Source organism: Poecilia mexicana, unplaced genomic scaffold (genome assembly GCF_051168715.1).
Source record: "Poecilia mexicana isolate PSO_F unplaced genomic scaffold, ASM5116871v1 scaffold_12, whole genome shotgun sequence".
NCBI lineage: Eukaryota > Metazoa > Chordata > Actinopteri > Cyprinodontiformes > Poeciliidae > Poecilia > Poecilia mexicana.
In genome coordinates, this window is record NW_028263381.1 from 14,891,355 (window position 1) to 14,906,284 (window position 14,930).

The 14,930-nt window shown below is 36.4% G+C and overlaps 1 protein-coding gene across 3 annotated transcripts; it reads left to right on the forward strand.

The window, feature by feature from the left end:
• The first annotated feature begins 6,270 nt into the window (after nucleotides 1-6,270).
• Nucleotides 6,271-12,414, forward strand: LOC106932231 (sodium/glucose cotransporter 1-like). Of its 3 annotated transcripts, none has more exons than XM_088010668.1 (15): nucleotides 6,271-6,463; nucleotides 6,877-6,948; nucleotides 7,402-7,506; nucleotides 7,609-7,668; nucleotides 7,750-7,854; nucleotides 7,945-8,047; nucleotides 8,334-8,417; nucleotides 8,527-8,735; nucleotides 9,976-10,111; nucleotides 10,646-10,753; nucleotides 10,834-10,984; nucleotides 11,053-11,221; nucleotides 11,635-11,850; nucleotides 11,964-12,077; nucleotides 12,202-12,414. In XM_088010668.1, the coding sequence occupies exons 1-15, from the start codon at nucleotides 6,326-6,328 to the stop codon at nucleotides 12,412-12,414; spliced, it is 1,983 nt and encodes a 660-aa protein (XP_087866794.1). In that variant the 5' UTR covers nucleotides 6,271-6,325. The 3 variants fall into 3 exon arrangements, with proteins under 3 accessions (XP_087866794.1, XP_087866796.1, XP_087866795.1); XM_088010670.1 differs by having other exon boundaries at nucleotides 12,211-12,414; XM_088010669.1 differs by having other exon boundaries at nucleotides 11,964-12,066; nucleotides 12,200-12,414.
• The last annotated feature ends 2,516 nt before the right edge of the window (nucleotides 12,415-14,930 follow it).

The window sequence follows — 14,930 nt, forward strand, 5'->3', positions numbered from 1 at the left end:
GAGGAGACAGAGGTCCTTTTTATCTCAGAGGGTGACTTTGACAATCTAAGGAACCCAATTCGTGTTGTTCTGTCATGATTTATACATGTTGGTCATAGCTAAAGGCTCAAATTTAGGCTGACTGGCAAATCAAGAACTTTTTAGGCTCAGCCCTTTCTTTGTCAAGACAGACCAGAAGAACATTTGAGTCTGAACCAAGAGAGCACCTGCACCGATTATCTACCACAAAGGGCTTGAAATTGTGTGTTTGAGGCTTCTTGACCTAAAAAAAAAAAAAAAATCAGTCCACCCTGTCCAGTGGAAAACAATAGTCTTAGATTTAGAAGAGAGGCTGCCTAACACTCGACTGGCCACCACTCCAGTCCACAATGAAGGCCATGGCTTGAAGACACCAACAGTACCACATCATCTGCACAAAGGATGTTGGGACGTTAGAAAGGAGACTGTCTCCTTTCCAACATGTTAAAGTAAACTTTCACAGTTGACTGACAAGTGTGACCCCTCACTGCTTGGAGTCTTTAAAAAAAAAAAAAAAATAGGACCAACCCAGTCTGGCACTGTGTGTGTGGTCCTGATCTCGATAAGACACCTAGAGGCCAGCATAAAGTGTTTCTCAATTCTCTATATACACATCATATAAAATTATTGTAAATTTGTAGATATTCCCAGATGACTGCACATCTTAATATTTGTTTTTGTTGTTGGTTTTGTTCGAGTTGGAGTGCACTTGAGAAAAGCTCATAAATTATCATGAGCTTCAAGTTGGCTCCTGTTTATTTTCTTAAGAGAACACATTTACACTGTTTTTGTTCAATATTGCATTAAGATTAAAATTTTATTGAAAAAAAATGCACAGTGTACACTTATCATTTTTAAAAAGTGCTCAAGATGTTAATCAATGAATATATAAATACTTGAGATTTTTTTTGGCTCTAGTGACCTTCATTTGATAGTTAATTGAAAGGAAAGTGGGTAATGAGAGAAGGGGGAGACATGCAGCAAAGGTTGTCAAGGCCGGGAATCGTACTTGCGACAGCTGCGTCGAGGATTAAGGCCTTCATATGTGGGTTGTGTGTAACAGAGAGAAAAACTTGTGTGTGTGAGTTTTGATCAAAATGAATGTAGGGTTGTATGTATGTGTTTGAGATTTTTTGATCAATGCATTTGTTTGGAGCCACCTAGTGGTGCGATTAGTGACTGCATGCAACGGGTCCGTCAGGCGCTCTCGCGGCTTCCCCCACCAGAATTCTGAGGAGCGCTGGTGGAGGTAGGTACGAGAGAGGCAGCTCTTCACTTCTTTTACTTAGAGTGACCAGGAGGTGGAGATCTTTTTAAAAGTTACAAGATGCACCCGAACACAGACTGAGCAGCGCACAATATTTTAACAATTTCCTTAAAACATTTTTTTGTAAAAACGAGGCTTCAGGCCTACTACTCAGTCCCTGGAACAAAAGGGAACACATGAGGTAAGGACGGACAAGTTCAATTATTCCAAAAGAAATAAACAAAACATGCAATGCAAAAGAAATTAGTAAAAAAACAAAAAGAAAACTTCAATAACAAACAAACTATAAAAGGAAACAAGGAAAGGAAACAATTTGTTCCATTCAAAGAATGGAACAAATTGTTGTCATCGTCCAGTTCCAAATGCCCTTCAATGGGACCAGAGGAGTAATGCCCCGCCCACACAGCCTGCCCAACCAGCAACAGGTTTAGCAGAGAGCGGCCCAAACAAACAATGGGAAGACAAGACAGCAGAGCGTCCAAAGCGCTGCAGCTCCAAAACACAATCAGGTGCCTGAAACAGAAAACCCATTAACTGTGGATCCAGATAAAATAAATCAAAAGCTAAATAGCAGGTAGCTTACCCAGGGGTGGAAACACAGCCTAACCCGGGAGAGAGCGGGTCAGCAGGTGAGGACCAGATGGAAGCTGCATGGTGGAACACCATCCCACCACATTAGGGTCATATTTTTCTAGTTCAACAATTAACGAAGTACTGTGAGAATATTTAACATCTGCAAATATAATTTGTAAAGTTTTTTTTCTCGTGGTTGGGCTGAAAAAATGTGACCCTATGAGTGGGAGCTGCGTCGGTTGGTGTTCGTGGCTGACCACTCAGTCACAACGCTAACCGTGTCTTTTATTTTTCACTTGCCTGCAGTCAAAGCCACATTGTGAAGAGTTTTTATTCTGTCTTGTACTAGGTGGGTTCAAAGTATACATTTATATATATATATATATATATATATATATATATATATATATATATATATATATATATATAATGTTTTGTGAATGTTTTACTTGTCAACTGGTATAACAGTTGTCTGTTATTTTACCGTTTTTGCTGTTAATGTTATTTTTGATAGATTAATTGAATAAGAATGTTTTGTTTTTGGAAATTTGTTAACTGTTATATTTATTGTTTAAACTATACGATCAAATCTAAAAAAAATAATAAAGAATTCTGAGGAGCGCTGGTGGAGCCTGTCGGACCACTTGCCTGCAGTCAAAGCCACATTGTGAAGAGCTTTTATTCTGTATTGTACTAGGTGACCAACAACAAAATAAGAAGAGTTACATGTGCTTAACCCCTGCGCCACCACAGCACACCATAAATGCTTTTTTTATTGTCATGAACTCTGAAGTTTACATATGATTGGATTATGTAACACTGGACACTGCATGAAGGTTTACGAACAGCATAACACAAAAAAAAAAATCTGAAAAAACCCTGTAATATTTAACCAGTGAAGGACAAACGAAATGATAGCAAATGTGCTCAGGAAGTATGCCTGTGCTGCCTCAATAAATCCCTGCTGTTTTGTCATTTTATTTGTTCAAAGTCCACAAATGTAATCTCTTCTTTTGTATGCACTCAAATGTGTTTATGAAATAAAAATAATTCAGTTAGAAAGGGTTAGGAAATACTCAGCAATAAAACGCTTACTTTGCTTCCACCTAGTGGTCTGAAAAGTAAATTACTGTCTGTGGGGAACTTGTTTAAATCTAATCATAATAGGGTAAGACATATTTTCACTCTAGAAAAATTAAACTTAAGGTATAAATTAAACACTTTGTATTTTTTCTCACTTTCATATTCACATAGTGATCTTGGTTGTATAACTTAATCTGTACACCATTTGTAATGTTAATGCTTTACTATATATGGAGATTTTTTAAATTATGTAAAACGTAACTGTTATAACAGCCTTATAAAAAATATTAAATGTCAATATTTGGTCATATGCAGTTGAAACGACAATCCACAACTACCTTAATGTGTACTTTTTCCAGGTATTTACACCTAATCCTCTAGTAGACACAAATGATTTTAAAGGATCATAAGTTGGTTATCTGTTGTGCTGATCTGTGTTATGACAAAGGATGAACATGTTAAGAGGTTAGAAAAAATGTAATTCCCAGTTATCTTGAAATGTGCAGAAAAATGTTCTTCTAAACACCCGATCTACAGAAAACATTTGGAAGAAGCTAATAAATTTAAAAGAGAAATAAACGTGAGGTTTACAAACTTGAGTTTATATTTATTTAGTTGCCTTTGACTCTTCTATTAACATTAACTGAAACATCATTAACTTTTCTTTACGTTATGCACCTGCTAAATACTCCTGTTTTATATTTCCATCATGTAAAACACTCCTAATTGCTTTATTTTTGAAATATGCTTCACAAATAAACTCACCTTAACTTGATTCTTGATGTTTTTTATTTTGTATGCCATGGATCAGTAACTCCACTCCTCAAGGGTTGGTGTTCTCAAACTTTCAGATGTGTCCCTGAATCACATGGCTGGATCACCTCCTCAATATGTATTCAATTTCTCAGGAGTCATGACTTCATTACTTGACTGGGGTTTGTTGTTGCACCAGTGTGACAAGGCAGCCTTATGCGGCTGGATTCCCAGTGAGGATGAAGATCGATGCAGAGTATGGTGGAAGCAAGAAAGCGTTATTTGTCTGCTGTTAGTGTTACCCTCCAACCTTGGATGGCTGAGGGTAATGATCTTCCCTGATCGTGTGATGCTGTGGTATGAGAAAGACGAGACACACACGTTGAGCTTCCTTTACATTCAACCGGAAGATTTATTCTTCTTCTGTATTAAACACACTTCTTCTGTATTATAAACACACTTCATATACAACATACTTCAGGTGTCGCATACTTCAACAGAGAATCATTAGCTTCATTGCATCAGAAATGGCTGTAATGAATTCCATCAAATGACAAAATTAATTCACAAATAACTTTTACTTCTCTAGACCATATCAATTTTGTAGTGTTTAAGTCCAATACCTTATCCCCTTTTCTGAGACTTTGTATTTAACTATCAAAATAAAAACTGACTTAACTATTTTAATAGCTTTTACCATTTTTGATTAGCACAAATTAAATATATCTTAATATTAAAGCTTTTAACAATGTTCTTTGTTTCAATAGAACAATGTGCCTCGGAACCAAGTTTCACATATATCCTAAATATGTAGTGTATCGGGTTTTTTTCAACAAACCCATAAAAAGCATCACGATTATAAAATAAAGAAACCAAAATAATGTCCTTTGAGTGAGAACTGTCTCAAAATGTGCAAAACACAAGTTCAAATCAACTCCGCAATCCTTCAGCTAGCTCCTCGACTAGCTCACACACGTAGAAGTCCGCTAGCATTAGCTCCAATTAGCCTTCAGAACAAGTCCCGTTTTTGTACACAAAACAAACTACGTGACTCATTAGTTGAGATTCGATTTAAGAACCGTTTCGACTCTTCAACAGAACTAATATCTGTGCATAAAACCATATAAAACCATATTCATACTGACCTGTGGAATTAGAAAGACGAGACACAAACGTTGAGCTTCCTTCACATTGAACCGGAAGATTTATTATTGTTGTGTGCTCAATCTTCTCTATGCCACCGACGCGACAGCGCCCCTAGGTGGTTGTGTGTGGAATTTCACGGACTAACTAAAATAACACTAAAGAACTTATTACAACGAGAAATTAAAGATACAAAAAGAAAATTCATGTTGGGGTGTCTAGTTTCTTAATTATTGTTTTTGTTTACTAATCACTTGTTTTTCACCCCTCTACACTAGCTCAGTTTAGGACAATGCCTGGGAAGTCTAACAGCATCGAGAACATCCAAACACACAATGGGAGCCTTGAATAAACTCTGCTGTTAAGGACTAAACCATTCTTACTTCACACTGGAATTTACCAATTTACAACATATAGAAATACATTCTACTAAATATGCTTTACCATTTATTTTTCAGAAATATTTTTTCTTACGCTGAAGCCCCATGAAATGCCACAAAAACATGCAAACAATATCAGTTTCATTTAAACCTCAGTCTGTCTCCATCCTTCAGTTGGGCTTTCAACAGTTACCAATTATGACAACAAAAAGATGTATCATGGTCTCCTTTCTTTTTATCTGAAATGCCCATGTCCGTAAACAATCTGTACTCTGCATTGATGGTCGTATGATTTGGTCTCTTGTGTGGAAATTTTTCAGCATCTCATGTCTGCTTTTATTGCTCTCTGTCCCTCTTCATCCAAGAAGCTAATTATTAACAGACAGCTAAAAATAGATGTTTATCAAGAGCGTTAAATCCCATTATAATAAGGTGAAGGAAAGGTTAAAAGCTATGTGCTTATTTTACACTATTGTACCACAATCCTTTTAGACAATGTTCAGAGTAAAACACAACCAATAAACATAACATGTTTTATTGGTGAGAACTCAGTTTTCAACATATCTGAAGAGCTGTGGTATAAGGTTTGCAGAGCTAAACTTCAATAAAAATATTATTAATTTGACTATTTATTTGTTGCTCTTTTGTTGCATCTTCTTCATGCACTTCATGTCCCAAGGGTACATTCAGATTTTATAAAACAAAATGTTTTGTCTTTCTTTATTTCTACCTTTCTGGTAAAGCAGTTAAGTTTTACATTTATAGTGCAACCTCCTTTCCACATAACATTTTTAATGTACCCTTTATATACTTTTAATCAGGACAATGTATGAAACTGTTTCAAGGTCCAAATAGAAAAATCAGCTTTACCAAGACCAACAGCAACCAACAGTGACTTTTGTTGTAGACTGATGATTATCCACATTAGAAGCCAGGTTTATTTGTGGAGAACAACACACACAAACCCACATCACACGACCTGCCCTCCCTCTCTCACGTTCTGTTTCACATGCAAACACAAAAGATATATAGATGTGTTGTGCCATTGTTTTAGTCACAGTGAATTGATGTCAGCAGGCAGCAGCATCCAGTTTTCACTTTAAGAAAAATGACCTGGGATTATTTTGGATTCGCCAGCATCTCAAAAAGCCAAAGAAATGAATCCCAAACGATGGCTATTAACAATCCAGCAGATATCTCTGTTATCGTCGTATACTTTTTGGTTGTCTTGGCTGTGGGACTAGGGGTAAGTTTTGGAAATAACATTTTTTTCAGTATTGTTTGCCTTAATCTACTTTCTTCTTTATTTTTTTTTATTTTTTTAGATAACCGCATCGCATAAGAGAAGCATTAAAAGATGCACCTGTTTGTAAATTAAAAATAAACTATAATTAGCTGTTTTTATATCAGACTCAATTTCATTTTAGGTTGAAATAAAATACAAAGTGTAAATTTATAAATATTACCGCAGAGCAGGAATCAGACATGCAATAGAAATACCAGTGTTTATCCCAATTTGAGTCAGTTTTTGAGGTGTTGTGAGAAAAGTTTGATATTAACTGTGAGTCTTTCTGCTGTATGTATAATACAGACACCTTTGGTTAAAATAGAGCATTGTAATATTTTGCAGAGATCTATAGATTTCCTGTTTTGCTGCAGGCTATGGTCCGCACCAATCGAGCCACTGTGGGTGGGTTCTTCCTGGCAGGGAGGAGCATGGTGTGGTTGCCGGTGGGTATCTTACTCACAATAAGCAAACTGCTTAACTTACAGAGATCCACTTCTCTCTATATCTGTCAATGTATTTACATTTGAGACTATTTACATATGTATTTTCTGAATATTTAGCATTAAATCAGACAAATTTTTTTTCATGTTTTAGGTCAGTTAGGATAAACAAAATTATTTATATTTGCTAAATGCTATTATAAATACCAAGAATATTTTATATGAATTTTGTATTTTTTTTTCAGTCAGGTTTTTACATTCACCAACATTACTGAGCTTTTAAACAATTTTGGAAACCCCAGATGATGACATGACTGAAGCTTCTCATAGGTCTATACATAGCATTTGAGTTAAATGAAGACACACAGTTGCATGTACATTAAATAACAGAATCTACAGTGTTAAATGAAATTTTAAGTTATTGTAAAATATTACATTTTTCTAAACTGTCTGTAGATTGGAGCGTCACTCTTTGCCAGCAACATCGGCAGCGTCCACTTTGTAGGCCTTGCTGGAACCGCAGCAGCTTCTGGGATAGCTATTGCTGGATTTGAATGGAATGTGAGTAATTGTTTAAGTGTGTTAACATAAAAAGATAAACTCATAGCGACGTGGTTTGCAGAATCCAAAATTAAAGTTGGAAACTTGTTTTGTGTGTTTCAGGCACTTGTTCTTGTTGTAATTCTGGGATGGGTCTTTGTACCAATCTACATCAAGGCAGGGGTAAAGAAGAAGACGGAGACCAGATCTCACTAACTATTACATTTATAGAAAAGGCAAAGTATCATTATTATATTTGTCTAGGTGATTACCATGCCTGAATACCTGAAGAAGAGGTTCGGAGGAAAGCGCATTCGCATCTATCACTCTGTGCTGTCCCTCCTCTTGTACGCCTTCACTCAGATCTCTGTAAGATTATGTGACTGCCTCAAAGAAACCCTTCAGTTTGAAGAGAAGGAAAAACTTCCTCACCTACAATGTTGTTTCTGTTTGTTTCAGGCCGATATTTTCTCTGGTGCCCTTTTCATCCAGCAGGCTATGGGGCTGAATATCTATGTTGCTGTTATCGCTCTACTGGCGATAACTGCACTGTACACCGTCACAGATCTGTCCGAAAGAGGAAATCCACTTCCTTCTCTGATATAAATGTTTCTCTCATAATATAAGAATCAAATAGTTCTTATCTAGGTAAATGACACTGTGATAGAGTTTGTATTTCTTTCAAGGTTGTAAGTAAGCCACAACATGTTCAGCAATCATGAATTAACAGCTGAATATAAGTTTTGCAAGATAGGTGATAAAGGAACAGTTAGATAAGAATATACCAGCTTATTATCTTTATTGGGGATATTTGAATTTCAATCAGATTTCATTTCCACTTTTTACCTCAGGTGCACTGGCTGCAGTGATTTACACAGACACCTTACAGACAGTCATAATGCTCACTGGATCCTTTATTCTCATGGGTTTTGGTAATATAATGTTTTTTCCTTGTTCATCATTTCACTTGCAACTCTTGGCTTTAATGCCACATTTCTCAAAAGTAAAAGTAAAAGTAAGTAAATCTCAACCCACCTTCAGCCTTCGCTGAAGTGGGGGGCTATGAGAGGTTCCAGGACCTCTACTGGACTGCAATCCCCTCAGTCACTGGAAACATCAGCGCAGAGTGCTACCAGCCTCGGTCAGACGCCTTCCATCTTTTCAGAGACCCAGTAACAGGAGACCTGCCCTGGCCTGGCCTGGTGTTTGGACTCACCATCCAGGCCACCTGGTTCTGGTGCACTGATCAGGTTGGTAAGAAACATGATCATCTGCTCTGCGCATGGAGACCTCACTCCACTAACTCAGTAACAGGTTTTACAACCTAACAGAAACAAAGAAAAGTCATAAACTCATTTAGTTGATTTTACATAACTGTGCTTTAAGCCTGCCAGTTTTTAAACTAATTTCATAAGAACCTTTTAAAGGATCATAATCATTGATCTGAACTGCAACTCCCTTGGAAATAATCTCCAATTTCATGATAGTAAAGTTGAAGGCAAAGAAAGCGAAGGCAATTTTTTCACTTAAAAATGTTTTTTATTTCTTATACTTTGATGGTTTTGTTCCTGGGAACATGGGAAACTGCAGTTTGAGCTCATTCTTGGTATATTTGTTTATGCAAAATACAACCTGACAAACATAATAAACTCACAAAAACAGGTAAAAAACCTGTTTTTATCCTTTTAGTTCAAAAGTATAGTAACCTCAGCAAAAGGTCACTCTGAGGCTAAGTTACTTATTACTTATGGTTATTTAGTGCACATGGTGAACATGCGGTGAAATGTGAATGTTGTGTAATACAAAAGACTTGAAATAGCCACATCGACCATGCTGCATTTATTTAACACATAATCAATGTAGTATTCCAGCAAGGCATTTTCATTTAGTCATAATTACCCAAAAGAAACATTACATAAAATTCCACTTTAAACCCATCATTCACAAATGTGCTGTAAGCCTTGCAGTCAGCTAGAGGTTTTCAATGATTGAAGCTGACCCACTGCTAATAGACCTCTGATCCATCCTATCAAGCTGTCAGAGTCATAATTCCCATGAGATAAAAGTGCAAGACATGATTGTCGGATAAGTGAGATGTAGTTTTATACAGGCACAGCAGGAGAACAGAGCACACGTGTAAAAAGACTGGAGTCAATAGATGATCGTAATCTGATAATATGTTAACCCAATCTGATGCAGACGCTGCTTAGCAGCTTTTCAAGCATTTGAAGCATTGAATTACAGCAGCGTGCATGACTCAGTGCATATAAATGAACACTGAGTCATGCTCACAGTGATGTCCTGCAGATTTTTACAGCACACTGTTGTCTTGCTGGATTGGTTTCTGTTAAATGTGGTACTATGATCAGGAAGGGGTTTTAGAGGATTAAAGTACTGATAATTTCTTTTGCTTACCTGATGTGTAAATATATAAGGCACCAACCAGTTATTGTATTTAATATCCCTGTTGCCCCTTTCTTTTAATTTTAGGTGATTGTCCAGCGTTGCCTCTCAGCCAAGAATCTCTCTCATGTCAAAGCAGGCTGTATCTTATGTGGATACCTGAAGTTATTGCCCATGTTTCTCATGGTTTTTCCTGGGATGATAAGCAGGGTTCTCTATCCAGGTGCCGAAAATATTTCATAACACTATCTGATTATTGTGTATTTGTCTTTTTCTTCAATGGCTATGGTGAAGGAAAATAATTCATCATCTAACTAAACATTTGACACTGTGGCATTCACAAATACTTCAGCAGGCTTCCATAGTTTTTTATTTTTTTATTTTAATGAAACCATCTTAGTTACACATGTGCGTCACTGTTGAAAAAAAAATTCTCCTCCTACAGTAGCCAAACACTTCACCCACCTCAGTGAAAGTGAAAAGTGAAAGTAATTTTGTCATAACTTACTTTCTGATTAATTTGGTTAATAATTATCTGACATATTTCGTACTCTAATAGAGAATTGAAATTTAATTTCTGGACACTTAACTGATGATTTATTATGAAAAGAAATTGTAATAACATCCCAGCAGAAGTAACATGTCTGGTCAGCTGAAGTCTGTAAATACCAGTCTTGATGTTAACACACATGCTTAGAATGACAACACACATATTCTATGATTAATAAAATAGTGTTATTTTTGATATTTAATCCAGATGTGGTGGCCTGTGTGGATCCGGATCAATGCAAAAAATACTGTGGGACTAGTGTTGGATGCACCAACATTGCCTATCCCAAAATGGTTGTGGATCTCATGCCCAATGGTGAGAGAATCAACAATTTTGTCTTAATCTTAATCCAAATTTTAACTTCTCTGTGTTTTCCCTCACTTTTATCTCTTCAGGTCTGAGGGGTTTGATGCTGTCAGTGATGTTGGCCTCTCTAATGAGCTCCCTCACTTCAATATTTAACAGTGCTAGTACTCTCCTCACCATGGACATCTATACTAAGGTCCGTCCCTGTGCCAAAGAGAGGGAACTGATGATTGCTGGCAGGTAATGCAGTTTTAGCTTGATTTTATAATACTTATCATTTACATTCCTGACTTGTATCATAATTGCAGGGTGTTTATCATCTTCCTCATTTGTGTGAGCATTGCCTGGATTCCTATGGTGCAGTCAGCCCAGAGTGGTCAGCTCTTTGACTACATACAGTCGATCATCAGCTATCTGGCTCCACCGATAGCAGCTGTCTTCTTTCTTGCCATCTTTTGTAAACGTGTTAATGAGCCTGTAAGTTTTCTATTGGTTTTATTACAATTTGTGATTTTTAACAACTCAGTCATTAGAGACAGAGGACACGATGGGACGTTATATCTTCACAGAACAGCAGCGGTTTACTAGGGGGAACCAAAGTAGGAAAAATATTTCATTCTTGAAGCTAAAACGTACCTCTTTAATTTTTTGTATTAATTGTTAAAATAAAGTTATTGTGAACAGGTAAAAATGAAAATGGTCCAGGGGACCAATAAGTTAAGGTTTCTGTGCCAGCGCATATCATCATACGACACTGATTTACTATTCTCTGTTGGGTGCAGATCTGTTTAAAACGGCCCATGTCACAGACTCAATCTCATTTCTACATACTCTATTTATTGATCTGCTGTTCAACTTAATATCACATTAACTTTCTTCTTTCTTTTCAGGGTGCCTTTTACGGAATGACCATTGGCCTGCTAATAGGACTATCCAGGATGATTACAGAGTTTATCTATGGCACAGGGAACTGTGTCAACCCGAGTGACTGTCCCACGATTATATGCGGCGTACACTACCTGTACTTTGGGATTATCCTGTTTACCGTCTCCTGTACGGTCATAGTCGGAGTCTCTCTGATAACCAAACCCATTGAGGACAAGCATGTAAAAGATCTGTTTTAGTTCTCAAAAATAGAAATTTAGGCTTTGTTCTATGATTATCACACATTTATTTCTAAATTGACAATCATTTTTAGTATGTTGTGTTTCTTTACTAGCTGCATAGATTGTGTTGGAGCTTGAGAAACAGTACAGAGGAGAGAGTGGAAATTGAAACAGATGACTGGACTAATTATGAGGAGGATGAAATGGAAGTAGAAGGTAATAAGCATGTAACAGGAGCTTCGAAGTGGCATATTTACAGTACTTAAATTAGGAGGGTTCTTTTATTTGCTTTCTATTACTTTTTGAAGTTTTATTAAAAGTTTAAAATAAAATCTTCCATGATTTGCAGAGCCTGAGGAGGAACCTGGCTTCTGTAAGAAAGCACGCATGTGTTTTTGTGGATTGGAGCAGAAGAAAGCTGTGAAACTAACTCCAGAGCAGGAAGCAGAGCTGAAGAAGAAGCTCACTGACACAACAGAGGACCCTTTTTGGAGAAAGGTTGTCAACACAAACGCAGTCATTCTCCTTTGTGTTTGTGTGTTTTTACACGGATACTTTGGTTAGACAAATGGACCATCACTTATTTCTGGATAACTTAATTTATGAATAAGTCACAAGGTGGAACGTGTACATGACTGATGGCCAAAATGCCAGTAGATTTTAACCTTCAAACTTGTTACTAAATTTAACTGGTTACTCAGTATTTCTTTCTATGAAATATGATTTCATCCAAAACAAGGGCACCATTTTCTATCTTTATGTATTTAGATAGAATATAATAGCTTATATTAATAGGCTTTCTACAAGATAAGTTCACAAAAATACCAAGAAGACCAAGCGCAAAAGAAAGAAAATAAAAACAAGCTAAGTAAAAAAATGTTTTGTAAAAGCTTGTATCCAGTACAGTAAGCATGGATATTTTGTCAACTGAAGGTACAATATAATTTTGATAATTTCACATGTTGAGATAATTATGTTGAGCTGCACTTATTAACTTGACTTATCAGCAACATAAATGGTTATAAATTCACTGGAAATCTATTGACGATGAGCCTCTTTCTTCTTTATCAGGATTTTCTCAGTGATGTGTTCAAAGGCCATGAATACAACTGCTTCTTACATTTACACTTTAATGCACGTGTTTGGTGGGGGGTGGGGGGAGTTGGAAAGGGGCTAACTTTTTTTTGACTGTTCTCCATGTTGGTGTTTATTAATTTGTAAAGAAAATGTCAAATAAAAATGTTTTTCTGCAGTGTACTTGGGATTTCTGGTTGAAAGTGATCACGTTAAAGCAAAGCAATGTCTTAATTTAAAAAAAAATTATGAAAGCCGAAAAGAGAGTTTTGGAGTGGCCTAATCAAACTCCAAGCTAATAACCCACTGGAATACAGTGGATTCACCTTAATAAAGATTTTTATGCTAAAAAAAATCCTCTAATTTGGCTGAATCAAGGGAATTTTGCCAACAAGACAAAAAAGCTTAAGTCTATTAAAGCAGTTTAGCTAATGAGGTAGCTCATCATGATTCAGCCAAAGTAAGAAATTAACAAACTGCAGCCTGATTTTTATTGTTAATGTGTTTCGTCTTAATGAGCAGTTAAGGTAAATAAAATGTTTATATGTCTATTGTTTTAAGTATTACTTACTGGAGGGTTTTTATTTGTGATGTAGAGCCACAGCTGACAGCTAACTCCTCACTTCAGCGGCTCTAACGGAGCCTGTGCCGTTCAGCGCTGCTGTTGCTCCTCCTACACTTTGGACTGAACCATTGTTCTAACAATGGTAGGGGGGGACCTGAAATTTAATTCTTACTTTTTTCTGACATAAATGACTTATTTAGTTTGTTCTTTGTTTCTTTTGCCTTTTCATATTGATATTATTTAAATGCAAACGTTTCTTCAATGATTTCTTTGGGGGCGACAATTCTAGACTTTTCCAAGATTGAAGGGTCCCCCCACGGGATTTACGCCTATGTCCACAACAGCGCAAATGACGCACTGACCAATGTCATTTTACTAGTTATGAATAATTATAGTATATTTGCCCCATATACATGTAATAATTTTATAATCTAGTACATTTTAAACTTCAGTTTTTTGTGTTTGAGATGAAACAACAAAAATTTGGCAGGAAAATAGATAAACATTACACCTCTTTTCTGGACGTGCTGACCGTGATTGCTGCAGCATGTACTTAGTGGAGGCTGAGTAGAAATTTGCAAAGTACAAGAGATTAAATTTTTTAGTTTTCATCTTTATTCCTCAAATATATTGCTCAAGTCTATAATCTATAATCTTCTACAAGATAATGCTTAACTAAGGTATTCGTACTTTGCAAACCAATGGATTTCATCTCGAGTTTGACAGCCATTGTCACTAGTTGACACTTTATTCTCCACTCGGCTCGACATCAGTGGCTCTAGGAATGAAAACCCTTAAAATAAATTCTGCCCTGAGATTGTGTTATGATTGCAATCACAGCAATCATAATATATGGACCAGTCTTCCTTACAGCGTCTCCAAATGATTCACCATGACATTTAGCTGGAACCCGGAAACAAGAGCACATAACACCAGTATTGACTTCTCTGAATTGGCCTCCAGTTCCTTATCAGATTGATTTTAAAATTATTTTATTGCTTTTTAAGACTTTACATGGCCTATATCCAGCTTTCCTTCAAGACCTTCTTCATAACCATCTCTAGAACACTTTGGTCAAATAATACATTTCTCTTACATGTCCCTAGAACCAGACTGAAAAGTAGAGAAGACCGGGCATCCACAGTCACTGCTCCTAATTTGTAGAACAATTTGCCTTTTAACATTAGATCTGCACACAGTGTGGAACACATTAAATCACTTCTTAAAACTCATTTTTATTCTTTAGCTTTTGCATAAAACCTGAAATTGTAATTTACTTGCCCTGCCTGTTTTATTTAGTGTTTTATTCTTATGTATTTTATGTGTTTTATGAATACTGAACAGCACTTTGGTACAGTCAACATCTGTTTTTAAAGTGCTTTATAAATAATATTGACATTGACACAGCGGATTATTTACATTGGCTAATTTAGGGAGATCA